This window comes from Vitis riparia, chromosome 18 (assembly GCF_004353265.1).
Source record: "Vitis riparia cultivar Riparia Gloire de Montpellier isolate 1030 chromosome 18, EGFV_Vit.rip_1.0, whole genome shotgun sequence".
NCBI lineage: Eukaryota > Viridiplantae > Streptophyta > Magnoliopsida > Vitales > Vitaceae > Vitis > Vitis riparia.
In genome coordinates this window covers 9,331,365-9,353,148 of record NC_048448.1, presented here as the reverse complement: position 1 = coordinate 9,353,148, position 21,784 = coordinate 9,331,365, and the positions used below count along the sequence as shown (strand labels likewise).

General features: G+C 31.8%; 1 protein-coding gene across 5 annotated transcripts; it reads left to right on the top strand.

Moving 5' to 3' along the window:
* Positions 1-2,417: 2,417 nt before the first annotated feature.
* On the top strand, positions 2,418-15,202 carry LOC117907166 (disease resistance protein RPV1-like). Of its 5 annotated transcripts, none has more exons than XM_034820602.1 (7): positions 2,418-3,006; positions 3,601-4,684; positions 4,818-5,126; positions 5,216-6,526; positions 6,609-7,231; positions 8,228-8,318; positions 14,921-15,202. In XM_034820602.1, the coding sequence occupies exons 1-5, from the start codon at positions 2,528-2,530 to the stop codon at positions 7,179-7,181; spliced, it is 3,756 nt and encodes a 1,251-aa protein (XP_034676493.1). In that variant the 5' UTR covers positions 2,418-2,527; the 3' UTR covers positions 7,182-7,231; positions 8,228-8,318; positions 14,921-15,202. The 5 variants fall into 5 exon arrangements, with proteins under 5 accessions (XP_034676493.1, XP_034676492.1, XP_034676494.1 ...); XM_034820601.1 differs by having other exon boundaries at positions 14,907-15,202; XM_034820603.1 differs by lacking the exon at positions 14,921-15,202 and adding an exon at positions 8,432-8,454.
* The last annotated feature ends 6,582 nt before the right edge of the window (positions 15,203-21,784 follow it).

Below are 21,784 nucleotides of genomic sequence, written 5' to 3'. Positions count from 1 at the left end.
TAAAATCTATTTACCTTAAAAAAAAATAGAGAAGTTAAAGAAAATTCACAAAAAATCATATTTGAAGATTTTTAATAGTGTTATTTAGTGATGGAGAGAGACAAAAAGAAATTTATTTCTCCATGTTTTAAAAATCACGTGAAAATAATTTTTACTGAAGTGTCAAAATTTGTTCTCAATTTTATTTTAAAAAAATAATTTATTATTTTATTTTATTTTTAAAGACACAAAACTGTTTTAATTTTTTCTTAAAATAAAGGATTAGAAAGCGTGGGGTGGAGGTTCGGTGTCGATTATGGTTGTACCAATGAATGATGCATACCGCAGTTGGAAAAAAAAACAAAAAAGTGAGAAAAGGGGAAGTAACAGCAGTAGCAATTCCAGGAAGTCTCGCCCTCTGTTCCTGATCCAGTACATTAAAGTTGGTTGGAAGATGGGAGGAAGTTGTAGAGGAATAAATCTTCTGAATCTCTAGTCATTGATGTCTCGTAATTTTGGACAAACGATATATTGATGAGTCAGACACTTTGCCCCAATGAAAGCTTCCTGCACTTTCTACATGGAAATTGCTTCTGAGCCAAGGAATAAAAAGAATAATAAGTAGTCTAATGGGAGAGGATTTTTCCCCGTTCAACGTCCCCTACACGCTTTTTCTTTTTGACCAAGACTTAAGTTGTATACTTTTTAGCAGCGTGGCATCCAGCTACCTGGTTAAATTTAATTATATAATAAAAATAATTTTATAATTACAAATAAATAGTTTTTCCTTCATAAAATATAATTAATTTTTTTTCTTAAAAATATAAAATAATATTTTATTTAAAATGAATTTATTTTCTAAAATGCATATGTGTCAAGTTTGTCATTACACTTATATATTTAATACTTATTTATTTTGCGTTGGTTTTGATATGGCTTGCAATAAATTAGGTTAGTTTTTTGAATTTCAAATTATTCTTAAAAATTTAAAGATTAAAGAATTTAAATATTAATTATATCTTACTTAATTTAATTTATTTATTTAACGAGAAAATTTTAAAAATATAGTTGTATGTATAAGAAAAACAATAAATTCAAGATATTATACCACTTTTGATCTATTATTTTTATTGGTAATTAGATTTATTTTTAAATTTCAAATTATTTTTAAAAATGATTAGATTTATTAATAAATATAACGCATAAAACCTCTCTTGATTTGAAGTTTATTTTAGTGAGAAAATTCATAAAAATATAATTATGTGTAAAAGAGATATAATAAAGTCATTTTATACTGATTTAAATCCATGAGTTTCTAGTTGTAATTATGTTATTTTTTTAGTTTTAAATCATTTTTAAAAATTAATAAGACTTATTAATGAATTCAAGAATTAAGTCTTTTTTATTTAGAATATTTGTCTAAAGAAAAATTTTAAAAAATTATGATTTTATAGGGAAGAGAAACATAGAATCATTTTAGAAAAATTTTTGTTTATAAATTTTTAATATTAATTCGGTCATTATTTTAGTTTTAAATTATTTTTGAAAATTAGTAAATTTATTAACGAATCTAACATATTGAGTCATACTTGATTTGAAATCTATTAATTTGTGTAGTGAAAGAAATTGAAAACGGATGGTTAAAAAAGAAATAATAAAATCATTTTAAATCAATTTTTGTTTATAAATTTTTTATATTAATTGAATCATTTAAGTTTTACTTATTAATTTCGTTCACTATTTATAATAAAAAAATCTGAAAAAATATGATTATATATGAAGAGAAAAATAGTAAAGTCATTCAAAATGTATTTTAGTTTATAACTTTATAATGTTAATCGGATCAATTTGGACATTTTTGATTTTATAATGTTAATTTTTATGTATTAGGTGTGGTTTGATTTAAAACTATTTGGCTAATTAAAAAATTTAGAAAAATTAAAAGGAAATTTAGGAAAGCACTTGTAATTAATAGAAAATATCATATTTTTTAAAATTTTCAATATCAGTGAGAGTTGTAAAGAAGGAATTGATCTCAATTTTATTTTTTTTTAAAAAATTATTTTCAGAAAACAATAACTAAACGGTGCCCTAAAATTTTAAAACCGGGTTTTTATTTTCAAAAGCAAAAACTGTTTTTAGAATTATTTTTTTTAAAATAAAAAATGAGAAAGCGTGGGATGAAAGCTCCGACGTGATCGTACCAAATGAAAAAACATACCAGAATCCGACCCGGAAAGAAAAGGGCCAAAAATGGTGAGAAAAGGGAAAGCAGCAGCCCAAAGTTGACCGTCCAAGAGGAAAAAGAAGTGAGGAAACCGAACTAGAAATTCCAGGAAGTGTCGCTCACTGTTTCTAATACTGTGCATTAAATAAAAATAAAATAAAATAAAATAAAATAAAATGATAGAAAGAACGAAGAAGATTGGAGGAAGCTCCAATGTTAAAAGGTAGAGAGAAATAAATCTTCAGACTCTTGTAATTTTGACACTAACAACCCAAAAATTTCTTAGTGTCTTGCAATTTTGGACGAACAACGTCCCCGACTATGGCTCCAACGACAAGCTCAACTGTCCTTTCTCTTGGATGCAAATGGGACGTCTTTTTGAGCTTTAGAGGTGAAGACACTCGCTTCACTTTTACAGATCATCTTCATTCCGCTTTGTGTCAGAAGGGCATCCGCACCTTCAGAGACGATGAAGGACTTGATAGAGGAGAAGAGATCGGGTCATCACTCTTGAAGGCTATCGAAGAATCGAGGATGTATATTGTGGTTTTTTCGAAAACCTATGCTCATTCAAAATGGTGCTTGGATGAGCTGGCCAAGATCATGGAGTGGAAGACACAAAAGGGACAGACGGTTGTGCCAGTCTTCTACCATGTGGATCCATCTGATGTGCGAAATCAGACGGGAAGTTTTGGAGAAGCATTTGATAACCACCAGAAGGTCCCGCAGGATAAGGTGATGAGATGGAAGGCGGCGTTGAGGGCAGCAGCCAATTTGAGTGGATGGCATGTGCAGCATGGGTATATATGAATCTTTGCTTTCAGCTGCTTTCATTCATTTACAGCTATAAGGAAACAATTAATGCAATATTCAAATGGAAACTTTCGAGAAAAATGAGCACCCAAAATGGAAAATAATTAATATAGTAGAAATGATTAATTTTCAAAATTTAACTACTTTCAAGCTCCTCATCATTGATCGAAAAAAAGTTAGTAAAATCAAACATATGATCAAGGAAATTTTGTTGGATATAAATTTTTTCTAAGCATTCTAGTTATTCATGAGTTTTTTCCATGATAGTAATAGTCATTGGGATTTGGCGCTTGGATACATGTGTGTGTTGAAACAAAACTGATATTTGCTACTAGTAATCAACTTCAATGATTTGGAGTCACTAAACATGGAGCACAGACAAACTCATCCGGTCTTTTACATTTAATAATGGGTGCACAACATTTAATTAATTTATATTTATCATGCACTTCAAGGAATCCTATATTTATGCTTGCTATAGTTCGGTTGTGAAGAAAACTAAACATCATCATCAGTTCTCTGCTTTGTTTATTACAGTTTCTAACTCATTATAGGTTGTTATATTGCTTTATGATTGGCAGGTATGAATCACAGGCTACTCAGAGAATTGTTCAAGACATTTTAAGTAGGAATCTTAAACTCTTACATGTTGGTGATAAGCTGATTGGAATGGAACGCCGTCTGAAGGAAATGGCCTCACGACTATCTATTGACTCAAATGATGTCCGCATGATTGGGATATATGGAATGGATGGAATAGGCAAGACAACTCTAGCCAAAGTTGTGTATAACGAAATTGCTCATCTATTCAATGGTGCTAGCTTTCTTTTGAATATTAGTAGTCAAAAGCCTAATTTGCTTCAGTTACAAAACCAACTTCTTAGAGATATTTTAGGGGAAGATATTCCGTCCATTACAGATATTTCTGAAGGGACTCATGTAATAAGGCACAGGCTTTGCTTTAAAAAGGTTCTTGTTGTTCTTGATGATGTTGATCATATCAGACAAATATATTTCTTAGTTTACAATTGTAGATATTTTGGTCCAGGTAGTAGAATTATTTTAACATCTAGATACAAACGTTTGTTTCTTGTGTGGAGAGTGGATGAATCATATATGGTTGAGGAATTAAATTGTAAGGAAGCTATTCAACTCTTTTCTTTGCATGCGTTCCACATGAACAGTCCTCAAAAAGGTTTTATAGACCTATCGAGACGTATAGTAGATTATTGTAAGGGACTTCCAATAGCTCTTGAAGTTCTAGGTTCTCTCTTGTTTGGTAAGAAAAAATTTGAATGGAAAAGTGTATTGCAAAGGCTGGAGAAACGACCTAGCATGCAAATCCAAAATGTGCTTATGAGAGGTTTTCAAACATTGGATATGTTCGAAAGAGAGATATTCCTCGATGTTGCATGCTTCTTCAAAGGAGAGGATTTGAATTTTGTTCTACGAATACTTGACACTTGCAATTTGTTTGCATTAGGGGGAATGCGAGTGCTTGAAGACAAATCTCTCATTAGTATTTTTGACAAGAAGTTATTGATGCATGATTTGATGCAAAAAGCTTGTTGGGAAATTGTTCGGCAGCAAGATCATAATGAACCTGGAAAATGGAGTAGATTGTGGGATCCTGAAGATGTTCATCATGTAATGACAAAAAATACGGTAAGAGCTTAAGTACCTGACCTTATTTAGATTTTAAGGCATTGATTTTCAGTTCAAAAGTTGTTTACCTATATGTTTTTAGTTAGATTTTATGGGTTTTGTTCTTTACTAATCCCTTCTTCATGGTTTTTAGGGGACAGAGAGAATTGAAGGCATATTCCTAAACATGTCTCTATCAAATGAAATACATCTTACCTCTGATGCTTTCAAAAAAATGACAAGACTTAGATTGCTCCGAGTCTATCAAAATGCAGAAAATAATTCTATAGTTTCTAACACCGTCCATCTTCCTCGAGATTTTAAATTTCCTTCTCATGAGTTGAGATATCTCCATTGGGATGGATGGACTTTGGAGTCATTGCCATCAAATTTTGATGGTGAGAAATTGGGTGAACTCAGTTTGAGGCATAGCAGCTTAAAATACCTCTGGAAAAGGCGTAAGGTATGATTGCTGCTTCTTTATCAACGAAGTTTAAAGTTCATCTAAGCAAATGAGTGGGAATTTTAATTTTGATTTACTTTATGTTTCAGCGTCTTCCAAAGTTAGTAGTCATCGATCTCGGTAACTCTCAACACCTTCTGGAATGCCCAAACTTGTCTTTTGCACCACGTGTGGAGCGGCTAATTCTTGACGGTTGTACGAGTTTGCCTGAGGTGCACCCATCAGTTACAAAGCTGAAGAGACTTACGATCTTGAATGTGAAAAACTGCAAAATGCTTCACTATTTTCCAAGCATCACTGGATTGGAATCACTTGAAGTTCTTAACCTCTCTGGCTGCTCTAAAATTGACAAGTTTCCAGAGATCCAAGGGTGTATGGAAAATTTGTTGGAGCTTAATTTGGAAGGGACTGCTATTGTAGAACTTCCCCCTTCAGTGGTGTTTCTCCCAAGACTTGTTTTATTGGATATGAAAAACTGCAAAAACCTTATGATTCTTCCAAGCAACATTTATTCTTTGAAATCCCTGGGAACTCTGGTGCTCTCTGGCTGTTCAGGTCTAGAGATTTTTCCGGAAATCATGGAGGATATGGAATGTTTACAAGAGCTTCTTTTAGATGGAACATCTATAAAAGAGCTGTCCCCCTCAATTGTTCATCTTAAAGGCCTTCAGTTATTGAATATGAGAAAATGCAAAAACCTCAGGAGTCTTCCAAATAGCATTTGCAGTTTGAGATCCCTTGAAACCCTCATTGTCTCTGGCTGTTCAAAACTCAGCAAATTGCCAGAGGACCTGGGGAGGTTGCAATTCTTGATGAAACTTCAAGCTGATGGAACTGCTATAACTCAACCACCTCTCTCACTTTTTCATTTGAGAAACCTTAAAGAGTTATCCTTTAGGGGATGTAAAGGATCAACATCTAACTCCTGGATTTCATCCCTTCTATTCAGGTTACTACATAGAGAAAATTCAGATGGGACTGGTTTGCAGTTGCCTTATTTGTCAGGTTTATACTCCTTAAAATATTTAGATCTTAGTGGCTGCAATCTAACCGATAGATCGATCAATGACAATATTGGCCACTTACACTTCTTGGAAGAATTAAACCTTAGCAGAAACAATTTGGTTACCGTACCTGAGGAGGTGAATAGACTTTCTCATCTAAGGGTCCTTTCTGTGAATCAGTGCAAAAGCCTTCAAGAAATTTCCAAGCTCCCACCAAGTATAAAATTATTAGATGCTGGGGATTGCATATCCCTTGAGTCTTTATCAGTTCTATCTCCACAGTCGCCACAGTACCTATCGTCTTCCTCTTGCCTTCGTCCTGTAACTTTCAAACTGCCGAATTGCTTCGCACTAGCTCAGGATAATGTGGCAACTATACTGGAGAAACTTCATCAGGTTTAACTCTCTCATGTTTGAATTTGGTCTTATATCTTAAAACATTATAATTATTTATTTATCTATTTATCTTTTGATGCAGAACTTTCTTCCAGAAATTGAATACAGTATTGTTCTTCCTGGAAGTACAATTCCAGAGTGGTTCCAGCATCCAAGTATCGGATCCTCGGTAACAATAGAGCTGCCTCCAAATTGGCATAACAAGGACTTCTTGGGTTTTGCTCTATGCTCTGTGTTCTCACTTGAGGAGGATGAAATAATTCAAGGCCCTGGTCTGATTTGTTGTAATTTTGAATTTAGAGAGGGGCCTTATTTGACTAGTTCCATCTCTTGGACACACAGCGGAGACAGAGTGGTTGAGACTGATCACATATGGCTGGTGTATCAACCTGGTGCTAAACTTATGATACCCAAGTCCAGTAGCCCCAATAAATCCAGGAAGATTACAGCTTATTTTAGTCTCTCTGGGGCATCCCATGTGGTGAAAAACTGTGGAATCCATCTTATATACGCTCGAGATAAGAAAGTGAACCATCAAACAAGGTATACTAGTGCCAAGAGAAGCAGTGATGGAAGTCGTTATAACTGTCTTGAGGAATCACAACCTAAGAGGCCAAGAGGAGGAGAGAACTGTGAGGAAGGATTCCATGCTTAAACTCATCCAAGAATGCTTAAACTCCAAGAATGGCTTATGTCAGCTTATTGGTGAGTCACCTCTCTCTTTCTTCTCATTTCTATATGGCAAAGTCATTTCATTCTCTGAATGTACATGTCTAGTTTATTTGCAATTTACATTTTCACTTGTTATGTTTTATTATTATTCCTTACAAAATTTATTATCTTGCACATTTGAAGTGCTTGAAAGTTATTCTAATTTTAAAAATTTAAATTTTAAAGTTGCTTTTAGTTTCTTGTTGCATATTAAATTTAAATTTTAAATTTTAAATTTATTATATGCTGTAAACTTCGTTTGATAATATCGTTAAACCTCAATACACAAATTAAATGGGTGTTTCGTAAAACTTTCTACTTATTAATTAATGATTTAAGTTAACTTTAAGTTAAATTATTCTTAAATTGTTGACTTAAAACTTATTATTTATTTTTTACTTTAACTATTAAAGTTTTATTTTTTTGTTGGTAAAATTAACTTAAAATTTATTCAAAATTATCAAATTGATATATTTATTTTCATTAACTCTAACTAATATTTATATATTCACTAATTCTAAATAATAAATTTATTTGTTAAACATTAATATTTTTTAAAGTATTGTAGATGCATAAGTTAACTACAAAGATATTTACTATAAAAGATGAGTTGTGAATGCAAGATCATAGTCATAAAATATACCTTCACTAAAAATGAATAAATGAGACAAAAAGGTTTTGAAATTAAGAATAAGTTAACAATTTTAACTTAATATTTAAAATTAATTTTTATTTAAAGTTGTGATATTAAATTATTTTTACCAAACATGCTTAACTACTTAATAACTTAAGTCATTAAATTATATTAAGCTGCATAACACCTTCTCAATCTCTAATTTAGAGTCATTGTTGGGTTAATAAGTTACGGTACTTTACACCTTCTCAATCACAGGCCATTTTGATTCTAACCATGACCCATTCAGATTCTGATTCGCATTTGAAAGTTTCAGAACTGAGATAATGGAGGTTTGCCTTTTCATTATATGACAGTTGGTAGTAAGGCTTATCAACTGATCGCATTGCTGCTCTTATACATCAATTCTTGTCATATCTTTCTTTCTATTCTTGAGGTTTGAGACAGGTAATATTAGTTTCTTGGGTTTTTTCTTGGAGTTTTGACAGTGAATTATGTTCTTATGTCATTGATCTGAGATAATTTTAAACAACCTTTCTGTTTTATCTTTGCATTTTTAGGGCTTTGATCTGGACTGCACTGAAAATCAAATGTTTTGTATGAAAAAAAAATGATTATCAAATCACCAAAATCTACAACCAAGTACGTCTTTTCTCAATGAAAAATCACTCTGTTTTGATACGTAGATACTGAGAAATTAAATTTTAGTGGAATAGCCAGTTCTGTTGGAAACGTATGCAATGTAATCTTCTTCTTTCCTGCAGTGGAGGAGTTCCCTGCAGTGGAGAGGAAAACCGTTTTGATCGACTGATTTGTTAGGATACCACAGCCATCCCCTGTTTTCATCATGTTATACTAGAGGTGGCCATCTTAATTTTGTTGGTCTTTTTTATGGTTTTGGGTCGGAAACCTCTAGAACAAGTTCAAAATGCATGAAAGGCATACGGTACATGGATTTTCCTCATTCCTTCCACCCAGACATCAAAATGAAGGTTCTTTCAAGGCCTCTCTAATTTGGTCAACCACCAGCCAAAGGTTGGCCACAGTGCCTCTCCCAGGAAAATGATGCCTTACGAAGTAAGGCTTCAAATTGTATGTGGCTGGGATTTGGTGTCAGCCCGAGAAATATATCCAAGATCGAGTTGGCTCGGGATTTGGTATTGGCTCAAGGAGTAAGCTTGAGATTGTGTGTTCTTGGGATTTGGTGTTAGCCTAGGGAGTTTGTCCAATGTTGTTGGCTTGGGATTTTGTGTTACTCAAAAATCACAGAAAAAGGATTAATTTGATCCCACTAACAACCTTGGTAGGACAAAAGTCCTTTATAAGGAGGCTTTGAGAGTGAAATACAAAAGTACTTTTCACTTGTTTATTTGCAGAACATGCAATTGAATGTGGACAAACCTCAAAAACTGATGCCAATGCCATAGATAGAATTAGCATGAAGGCCTATTCTCATACCTCAAACCCCTATTTTTGTTACCCAAGCAGATGACCACAAAAGTTAATTTTCAAGACTCTATGATCTTGATGGCTATAGCTTATACCATTTCAAACCATGGCTGTGCTAGGTAGTCTCAGCATGGTTTTTATTCAGGAAACCTTTGATACAATTTAAGGCCATCCATAGATTATGATCATTTAGTACTTTAGTTTGTGCCTATAGTAAAAGGCAAAATGAATGAATCAGTTCCCAACATGCTCTGATTTAGTATTTCGTGCCTGTTAATGCGATTTTCATTTGACCTTTAGTGGTAGTTCTTTTTGAGTTATTATTAGAATTTGAATCAATGGTAGCAATTTCTTTTTTAGTCATTCTGCATTTGTCTAAAGTCCCCACCATCAATTACCAACTTGAAGACATATTAAGGCAGATGGATTGGTTGTGCTTTCCACATGTTCTTCTTGCTTAATCCATTGAAGACTTCTTGTATATTCCTTGCAATTTACAGAAGACTTTCCAAGTATCCTCCAAACTATAAAATATTTATCATGAAGCCACAACTTTACCTTTATAATTATTTAACTCTTTTACCATCTTCCTGACGTTGCCAAGTTCACAACCATTGTTTTCTTATACATGCCTTCATTAATTTGATATCAGTATTTTGGCACTTTGAAAGTGCACACAAACTCTAGAAGATGAGAATGAATTATAGCATAAATCGTTTTACAGTAGTTCCTATTAGCTTTTTGCTGACTACTTTATGCAATTTCAAATGTTAAAACAACTCTAATAGAAAATTTTCGAATTATCCATCTGGGATATGATTAGATTTATGACCTTCACCAGGAAGGTTATTCATGAAAATATGTCATCTTTCCCCCTTTAGCCAATACTCTAGGCAACTAAATTTTGGGTCCAAACTCATGTGTACTGATTGAAGCATAAGATTAGCTAAAAGTAAACACATGACTAGCTATGATACATAGTACTAATACGTAAATGTTTTTTTGTTACTTTCTTATACATGGTATTAATACATTTTTTTTTTTGTTACTTTCTCCATTATAAAACAACTTCTCTAAGCTATATCTTTAGAGAATGATTCATGTTTGTGATTTCTGAAACCTCGTTTTTAGATTTTTAGATGATTTTCAATTATTTCATTACATGTTATGAGGCACTTCAAATTGGAATCATAATTTAGTCAGGAAATCCTTTGATATATTGGATGGTGTTGAGGAGATTTTGCTCAAACAAGGTTAATTAAACAAACCTAAGAATCACAAAAACACAACAAAAAATACAGCACACTTAAAACACAGATATTACCTGGTTCAGTGAAAACCACCTATATCCATATGAAATGAATCTACAGAGGTTTGATAATTGATCATTGAGATACGACCTTCATTTTTTCTTTCAGGACTCTCTCTCATACTTTCCTATTAGAAAAGCATAGGAGCACTTCCCAGTTATATTTACACAAGCATTTCTCTTGTGTTTAGAATCTTTCTCATAATGATCTATCTATCAAGGCGATCTAGATTCCCTTTACAATAAGTAAAATAGTACTCATTTGTCTTGAATAAAAGTTGTTAGAAGTGAACAACTAATCATAATAAACATTAATTGAATAAACAACCTGATCTATATTGGTAGCAAAACCAGTGCATGTGCCCAAAGTACTGAAGAGACCACACAAAGAGACTTGTCCACTTAGTGTGCATTAGCCCAAAGTATTGAAGAGACACACAAAGAGACTTGTCCACTTAGTGTGCATTAGCCCAAAGTATTGAAGAGACCACACAAAGAGACTTGTCCACTTAGTGTGCATTACCTTACGTCACCTGAAGTTTTCAAAATGGAGCATGTCACTTTGTACACACCTTTGAGCTCTTACCTTACTTTATGCTAATGTACACAAATGAACAAAGTGTCTTTTGAATGTGATTTCACTCGTTCATATTGTTTAAGTGAGCTATTTCAAACTCACTACTCAACAATCCTCCACATTGGTTGTAGAATTCAAATCACTTGCAACAATAGCCTTTTCCTATTTCCTAAGTCAGCAACCTTTTACATAAACTAAGTCCAAGCAATACTTGAACTAATTAAACATTGTGGCCTTTGCAATTATATCTATTGGATTCCCAAGAGTTAAGATTTTCTTTATGTGTAATGCTCCCCCAATGTTTATGTCTAAGATAAAATGAAGTCTTACCTTAATGTGATTTATCCTCTCATGTTATATTTAATTTTTGGACTAATAAATTACACTTTGACTATCATAAAACACTGTTACAGACCCTTGCTTCATGCTTAGCTTACTAACCAACCCTTGTATATGTCTGCATAATTGCTTCCTTGATAGATTTAGCTATTGCCATATATTCCACCTCTATGATTGAAAGAGAACCTATGCACTATAATGAGGCTGTCTAGCAAACTATGAATCTCCCTAAATAAAAAATATAACTTGTACCTCAATAATCTCTTACCATCCAAGTCTCTTGCATAATTAGAATCCACATAGCTATTAACCTATTGACTTGTATTCTACCCTCCTTAATACATCAATCCAACATCCTTAATATATTGAAGACCCTAGTTGCTATTTCACAACATTGTAATCCATTTTCTGGATTTTTCATACCTACTAATCACACTCATAGCATTACATAAATTAGGTTTATCACATCAAGGCGTACATGATACTTCCAACTACACGAGCATAGGGTACCTTTACCATATAATCCTTATCCCCAATTTCAGGTCAAGGTGACTAAGCTTGGGATGACTTAAAATACAACGTAATTGTTGTTCCCATTTTGCCCTTGACATCACAAACCTATCAAGAACCTTTATGATTTCAATCCCTAGAATCCTCTTGGCTAGTCCAAGATCCTTCGTCTTTAACTCACTCTGAAAAAAATGACTTTAATTAGTCTATTAGATGCTATGAACATGTCATCATAGATTAGCAAATAAGTGGCATTATAAGGCATTCTTATAGCACACAAAAACGGTGGAAAATAAGTGGCAGTATTAGATAGGAGGTTCTTATAGTACAAAAAAACTATCACATCCACATTTTTTTAAAACTATATTTCAATTGGAATATATCAAACCTGTTGTACCAATGCCTTGGAAACTGCTTTAAGCCATACTATGATAAGCATGCATACATGGTTCTCCTTCCCTTTTCTATAGAGCCCTCTATACAGTTGTTGCATTTAGATTTTATATACACCCATACTCTTCTTTGATAATCATCAATCAATGTAAGGTATATCTAATCACTCAAAGAATCAATCCTTGTTGGCCCAAAATATTTAAATGAACATAATCGAGAGTTTCCTTTGTCCTTTGATTTGCTATATTGAATTTAATTCTATAAATCTCACCATAAATGCAATCTTCCGAAAATTCCAACTTACTCATATTATTTCCCCAAAGAAGATTGTGTTTACTTTATTTAGACCACTCTTTTCACTGATATATAAGTCTATGTGTCAAAAACTTTACTTTGTCTAGAATATATATTCCTTGAAGTTGTAGTGATCCTTTAATTACCTTCAAGTCTCCATCTTCTCCTTTACACTTTTGTCCAACATTCTCAGTGAAATTAGATTACTCTTCAATTCAAGCATATGCCTCTCACCTACAATATGCTTTCAACCCAATCTGCTATCTTGATTTTTGTAACTCCTACTCCAATCACGTGACATGCCTTATTGTTTCCCAGCAACACTTAGCCCCCATCAATCATTTAATAGAAGAAAATCAAGATTGATTTGGAAACATGTGAGAAGTGTGACCAAAATCAATAATTCATTTAATTATTTTCAATAGATTTTGAAATGGATAATACCTTAGTGCTTTCATACCCCTTTGATGTAGTGCCAATATCTTCAGGGTCCTTGAAGTTATCTTTTTGGATAATCTTTCTTTACATGGCATTCTTTATGATAGAGAAAACATTATGTACTTATATTTCAACCTTGACCTTGGTCTATATATATCCTAAAAAAGTTTCTTACAAGATCACCATCTCACTGTGTGCCCCTCACCCCTGAGTCATCTTCTTTATTCTTATAACATTTCTTCTTCAACTCCTTAGAATTTAGGGCATCCTATACTTCTTGCATAAATAAATACCCTCTACCATAGATCATGGTGTCTACAAAGTGCTTATTTAACTCAGACAATGAATTTGAGAGGATTATTGCTTGGTCTTTATCTTCAATCTTCACTTTACTATTTTCAAGATCTAATTTGATATTATTGAAGTTGTCAATACAGTCTTCAACCTGTTATGCCATTTTCTACTTTTAGTATAGTCTATTTGTCAAAGATTTTGCCACGAGCAGATGCTTCAATTTCAACCATATCAAAGCTATAGTTGACTCCTTTAAGACTTCACATAACATCTTATCACTAAGACTCGAAAAGACAACATTGTATGCTTTATCAGGGATCTTGGTCTTGTCCTCAAAGGATAAAGAACTTGGTAAGTTTACCCCTAGGAACTTCTTGAAGGCCTCTTAACTAGTGATGCTATCATCTCCATTCTCCATAGTGCTAAATCATTCTTCTGATTAAATATCAACCTTTGTTAAATCCATCTACATGCTCTCATAACAGTTTGTTAAGGGGATTTTACATCAACAAGATCAATTAAATAAGCCCAAGAACTTAAATACAACAAAAAATAAAGTACAATCACAACACCAAGATGCTTCGTGGTTTGATGAAGATCACCTATATCCACAAGAAAAGAATCCACAAATGCTTTACTAGTTAATGATATTGAACCTTTGTTTCTCTCTTTTGCACAAAATAGAAGGCTCTCTCTCACCCTTTCCCTCATGGCCAAAAAAAGGGTACTTATTCAGTTAGATTCACTCAAGAATTTCTTTTCTTTTTTAGATTATTTCTTACAATGATCTATCTACCAAGACCATGTATATTCTCTTTAGGATGGATAAAAGAAAACACATTTCTACTCATTTATACCTAAGATATTCTTAAACATAAGTTTGTTACAAGTCAATAACTAATGATAACGACTTCTAATTGAAAAGACAACCTAATCCGGTTGGTAGCAAATTAACCATGTACATGTGCATGATGTGATGTAGAGTCCACACAAATGGACCAATAGCAATTTGTGTGCATTGCCTCACATCACCTAGAATTTTGCACTAGTGGACTTGTGTCCCTTTGTGAACAACTTTGAGTTTTTACCTTGCACTATGTCTGTGTTCACAAATAGACCGATAGTATGCATAAATGGACGAAGTGTCTTTTGAACATGATTTCTGTTGTCCTAATTGTTTGAGTATGCTAATTTACAGTCACGTTTCAATAGATGGTTTGAAGAATTTACAGTCACTTATCATGGTATGCATTTGCTTGATCTTGTCTGTATGGCTTTCTCATTTCTTAGAAATTAAATCTTGTAGCTAGAAATCACCAAACAACACTAAATGTAGTGGATATCTTATGCATGAATCGTGGGTGCTCAAAACAATATACCTTTCATGAATGATCAGTGTTTCTCTTTGTTCAGTTACTAAGCTTGTGTGTAGGTTGGGTTTATTAGATGAACTAGAGGATGGAGATCTTTATTGGCGTTTACTGATGAAATCCAGCTTGGAACAAAAAGACATGGTCGAGATGCAATGGAGTCAAAGCATAGAAAGGGTGGCAAATTTTGTTGCCTGGTAAGCATTGCTTAGAAAATTCTCTTCTTAGACTCCACCTTGGAAGCTTTCATGATGGAGATGCAAAAAGATTCAGAGTGCCGCGGATGGCAGATTTTGTACTTGAATTTTAGAGTGCTCTTATGGCATTTTGTACTTGAAAAGATATATATTTTAAATATTTTAACATTATTTTTAATTTTAAGAAAATATAAATTATATATTTATGACGTTAAGGATTTAACCTCGATTCGACCACCCATTCGATCCTGATTTGATTATTGGTCTGACATCGATTCGACTATCAATCCGATCAATGAAACATTAATTAGTAATTTTTTCGGTTTAATGTTCAATCCGATTTTAAAAATATTGAGTTATTTTCATAAGGATATTTTTTTGTCATTGAAGAGCAGACTTCTATTCCAAAGATTTTGATAGGAATTTGATTTGTTTTTCCTATTTTTATATATTTTTGAAATTTTTTAGATAAAGTATGAATACTTAAAACAAAAAACAATACAATTACAAACATGTTCATAGTTTCATTTAGGATGAATAATTTTTTTTTTTTAAATGTTTCCCTCGATAAAATAATTTAGTGGGACACAATTTAGTTTGTGATGGGATAGTTGATGTGCCCACTCCATGCTCAACAATTATCCCAAATAAGAAAAGTCATTAGGCTTGGCCCATACTTGGAATTTAACTCTTAGCTTAAACTCAGCCCTAAGCCTAGGTTTAATGCAGACTATGGCCTGATGGCTTGATACGTCAGTGTAAAATCTCATCCTGTGCATATGCTATTTTTATTTTTTATTTTATTTTTTAAGGTTAGGTTTAGTTTCTAAAAATCCGAGGGAAAGTGTTAGAAAAAGAAAACAGTGAAAAAAAATTTTAAAAAGAGAAAAAATGAAAAAAAATGAAAAAAATAAGTTTAAAATCAATAAACTATTTTTGCATATTATTTTAATTTGTTTATTGTTTTTATAAAGTCAAATGATTTTAAAATGTACACATTTTTATATAATTTTAATTATATTTTATTTTTTTATTTCTTTCACAACACAATTAAATATGATTTTCTTCCAAATTTTTTTTTTTTTAAAATAATCTTCTGAACAAAACATGACCTTGGAAATTTAATTACACCACTCCCAACTCACCTCTCTCTCTCTCTCTATATATATATATAGTACTCCTGCAAACTATGGTCTAAAGACAAAATTATTTTTATTTTTGTTACTAAATAACTATTGGACATTTTTGTTATACAAGTAATCTCACTTAATGTCTCAAAAGAAGAAAATAAATTAATTTGAAACTAAGAAAATAAACATTGGTTTCTTAATTTTAATACAAAAATTTAATTATTTTTCTGAGAATTATGTAAAGAAAACAATTTTCAAGAGAAAGTCTCTCTTTCTTTGACACTTTGGTTTAGTAATATATATACTTTTTTATTTTAAAGTTTTTTCTCAAATGTCTTGCAAAAAATACTTAAAACATCTTTTAATTTGTCCTAATTTGTTGTTCCGAATCCATAACTTGTGAAAGTTATTACTAAATGAAAATATTAATGCATTCAAGTTAAATTTTTGTTCTTGGAAAAAAAAACAATATTTTAATAATTTCTATAAATATTAGTGACTTAAAAAATTGAATGTAAAAGCGATGGTGGTATTCGGAGACCTTTTTGTTTTTTATTTTTAGAAAATAGAAAATAGCCACTGAAAGATCCATACTTTAACAAGACAATGATTTTCAAAAAAAGTTTAGAAAACTATATAGGTATTGAAAAAAAATTTACTATCTCAAATTTTAAAAATTTTGGTAACTACTGTTTTAGAACATAAGGTCAATTTCTATGTTTTTTTTTTCATATAGAAGTTAAAAAAAAAATATTTTAATATATATAAATTATTTCAAATTTTTAAAATTTTAATAGTAGCTTTGGAGAGCATGGGTTAAATCATGATTTTTTTTCTATAGAAGTTTTGCAAAAAATGTATGTAAAGGTCACCTAAACTATCTTATAATTTTTATTTTATATTTATTCTATTGTTTCGGCTCTCACAAGTGAAAATTATCGAGTCTATAAAATAAAATTTTTATTTTATTTTATATTTATTTGAGTCATTATACCAGCATGATGCATGTTTGAGAGGACCCAATAACAAATAAAAACCATTCTTGGGTTTGGATATTCTCAAACTCAAATCCTTTTTTATAAAAGATTTCTCAAAACCTCACAATCTTTGGGTCAATGACTCCTTTGATTAAAAGTCAAATCATATCAATTAATTAAATTGGTCAAATCGTCAATCAACAGCTCTTCGATCTAGTTGACTGGAATGAATTATTCCTATGTTAGATTGGTCTTGAATCATCCAAACCGATGGTTTGATTGTCGAACCAAACAAACTGTCCCATTTCCCTTGAACCGATCAATACTAATATTTTGACCAAAACTATAATGTGAACCCCTTTCATTTATGGCCTAATGAGCTTTGACTGCAGCCCCATAACATACTCCAGCCTAACAATATGTTTGAAGCTCCAAGAATTAGCAAGGTTTTTATACAGGAAATATAATTTGTAAACTTCCAATGTGAGATTACTTATAATGTTTAAGAAAGCTTGAACCACTGATCTTGGATTAAAAAGGCCAATACTTGGACCACTGGGCTATGCAACCAACTTAATAAATGTTTCAATAAAATAAAATATATAAAATATTGATTTTTTTTTTTTCAAATTTTTATCATTTAAGTCTATTTAACAAATATATATATTTTTATATTCACAATTATTTTTATAACAACTATATAATGATAAGTATAAAAGTAATATAATAATTTCTAAAATTTTAAAATAATAAAATAGATAGAGATAAAATTAAATATTAAAATTTTCTTTTCATCTTAATTATATTTTCATGGTTAAATATTATACATGTTCTATTTAATCAAATTTATTATATTAGTACATTTATATTTATCATTACCATTTAATTTGACATATCAAATATAAAAAAGGAAATATTATTAAAATTTTAATTATATATATATTTTTAAATTGATTTTTAATTTTAATAGTATATAAATTATATATTTATTACATTACTAGTTTGATTGTGATTCAATCTTTGGTTCGACCAGTGAACCGTCAATCGACAACTTTTCCTGTTTAATGACCTATCCGATTTTGAAAACATTCATCATAACTTCATATGTAATCTTGTTCTTTTACCTAAATGCCATTATGTTAGCATATGATTAAATCTCCAATTTCCCTTAAACTTTTGTGTCAACAAAGACTGTGAGTTTGAGTAAGGATCATTAGTACCCATAAGAAAATATTGGCTTCCTCATAATCCAATTTTGAAAGTTAGCTTAATAATCTACTAAAAAGAGTCAACTGCACTCTAGTATCATATGTTATTATATTAAGATATTGACTCCCTTATAATCCAGTTCTGAAGTTAACTCAATAATCTATTAGATAAAGTTAATTGCACTTCAGTATCCTATGTTATCAAGATAAAAATTGATCAAATTCAATTTAATCAATTCTTTTGGTCCATGATATACTATCCCATGCATCTAGACTCTCCATGGACTAGTGTCCATTATCTAACAAGATAAATACTATCAACCTCTCAAGATTTCATCTACAATCATTAGGTTTCAAATTGTCTTATTATATGATCGCTTGACATACTCTAACTAACATAAAGCATATGTCAAATTCCACTAAAAGGATTCCTACAATGCCATAGATTTCATAAACACAAGTCCTTATAATCACATAAGGGGACACATTGTCCTAATCCCATAAGATATTATGGTGCCTATTTTGACAATGCCTATAGTCACTTGCTTTAATCAATAGTGACCAATTTGTAGGGAATATATGACCACCTTATGGTCTCACTTATAAGTCAAAGCCACTAAAGACCTCAGTATTATCTCGATATTCTCTCAAGGTCAACATAGTAGTTTGGTGAATCATGAATCCCTAATAGTAAATGTCATGATTCATCATAGGCCCCGTCCAATGTATAACCATGCACACAGTGCACTTACCATGAGAAACTCATCATAATGGCCAAGACAAATCATCCCTCCAATTAAGAGGTTGTACACTACAACCTTAAATAGGTTTCCTAAGTCCATGAACTAGTTGTGAACAATTTATTAACTTGTAAGGAACGCATGACTTGGATTTTCAGTGCAACTCCTAATGCACTCGAGTTGTAGGATGGGTGTGGCTACAAGCATTGCTCCCTCAACTTTAGTATAAAAAATGGAGGCAAACCTTAGTACCACCATCTACCTCTAGGTTTCCATAAGCTGGTGGTACCAAACCATCTCTCAATTTGAGGACTCTAGCCAAAGAGCTAAGTTGTTGAATGACAAAAGTCAAATCATCCACATGCAAGTCGTCATCCAACTGAGCTTGACATCAATACAAGAGTCCATGCTCATAAAGAGGTCTTAAAGCATGGCCAAACAGGTCATAACTTGTAGTAAACTTGGAGTATGATCAACAACCTAAGGCTGAGAAAGTCTAAGAATGTTGTGAATAGGTGTTAATGATAGAAGGATAGGAGTAGTAGAGATAGTCTGAGATGGAGCAGACAAAATAGGTGGAGTAGTTGCATGTGCACTGGGCACAAGGGCAATTGGGGTAGGAGGATTGCTCTCGACATCAAATGAAGAAGGAAGAATATGCAGAACCCTATTCCTACGAGTGCCAAGAGTAGCTAGCTAAGACTCAGAGTGAACTAATACAATATTTCAGTAATCAACAGAGTAGACAATAGTGTGCAAGTCATCAATCGAAATTAGGTAATTGGTAGCCTTAATGCAATGGATACTAAGAGAACAATTTAGATAATGGAATGAGATATTGTCGTGTTGTGTTAAAAGGAAAAAGAAAATGGATGAAAGAAAATATTAGTTATTTCTCATTATTGGTTCATTTAAGTTTACAATACAGGTGGTGACTTCCTTAAGTAGCAGTAGGTTCTTAACAACTATTCGAGTTTGTTATAACAAGGGAAAACTACCTAGCTAACTGTGCTAGTAGTCATGCCAATTGTGTGACTGTTGTGTTAGTGATCTTGAATACAATGCACTTGAGTTGGTTACCATGGAGCTGGTGTTGTATCTTTAAACATGCTGAAGCTAACAACTTCTCTTTCACTTTCCTTAGAAAATAATAGATGACATCTAGAACCAGCCAAGTTAGGCTTTACCAGTTGCCTCATATACACGTGGTACAATCCTGCTGAGTCGCTTTAGAACTCTTATTGTGTTGGTTAAAAGAATATATGTTGGCCTTGATGAAATGATCCATAAATCGTAGGATATGAGACATCTCAAGAAGTTTAATAGTAGACTGATAGTAGAGGCCCTATGGTATGAGTGTCATAGATGTGTGTTGAAAGGATGGATGAAAGTTAAAAGTACGAATCTATGACTATAATAATTAGTTAAATGGAATTTGATATATGTGCTTAAAGAGTTAGAATGTGTCAATTGATTATATAATAAGAGGGTTTGAGACTAAAAGACTGTAAAAGTAATTTTAAGAGAGTGATAACATTCACCTTGTTAAATTATAAACATTGGTTCATGGGAAGCTTGCATGCAATCGTTAGAAGGTTATGAACCCAAGTATTCTATCTCGAGCTAATATTATAAGATACTGGAGTGCAGTTAACTCTTTTTAGTGGAATGTTGAGTCAACTTCAAAATTACATCATGAGGGAGCCAATACTTTTCTATAGGTCCCAATGATTCTTACTTGAAGTAATATTCCTCAATGACATATTACTTAAGATATATTTAGGTTCTTTATTCATTTGTGTGCATAAATTAAGGAATTTTGGTAAATATGCAAGAGTATGCAAGAGATTATGAATGGTGCATGTCTCTAGATTAAGATAATTAATCAATTGGAACACAATAAGACTAATTAATTAATTAGGACCTAATAGGCTAGTTTAAGTGATCCAAGCCTAAAAATGTGTTTAAGTTACTTATACTTATAGGTAAACCTATATAAACCTCCTCAAGGATTTAGGGTTTGCAGTCTCGCTATTCAATCTTTAAGAGAGATGAACTTTAGTCTCCACCCGATTAAAGAGGATTCCACCATCCTCACATGCTAGGATCTAAAAGAGAGTGTTATTGGGCAAAAGATCTCATAGTTTCCAAGATCTACATCATCTTTTCACTTATTCAAATCAATCTGAGAACATCCGAATCGTAGGTATAGTATTCTGAGCACTTAGATCTATAATTTTTATTTAATATATACTTTCGTTGCATAGATCTAAAGATCCCTAGGATAGATTTGTAAACACCCTATTGATCTTGGGCTTGGAATGATCTTTTTAAGGTCATTCCTACAAACATAGCCTCTTGATTGTACAAAGAATGTTAATTTTCTTATAATAATAATAATAATAATATAACTTGTAACTATATATGATAATATTAGTTTATAATATAAAAAAATTTATATAGCTTCTGGCTATATGAGTTTTCACATCTATTAATTTACTAACTTTTTCTGCTTAACTTCAAGTTATAAGTAATTAGAATTTGAGTGATGTTGTAATATAAAACAATTAATAAATTATAATAATTATAGAAAAATAATTTTTTTTTATTGTTATATACCTTCTATTTGTACATTATAATTAGAAATTGTCTATATAACTCTTGTTAAAGAATTGCTAATTGCTAATT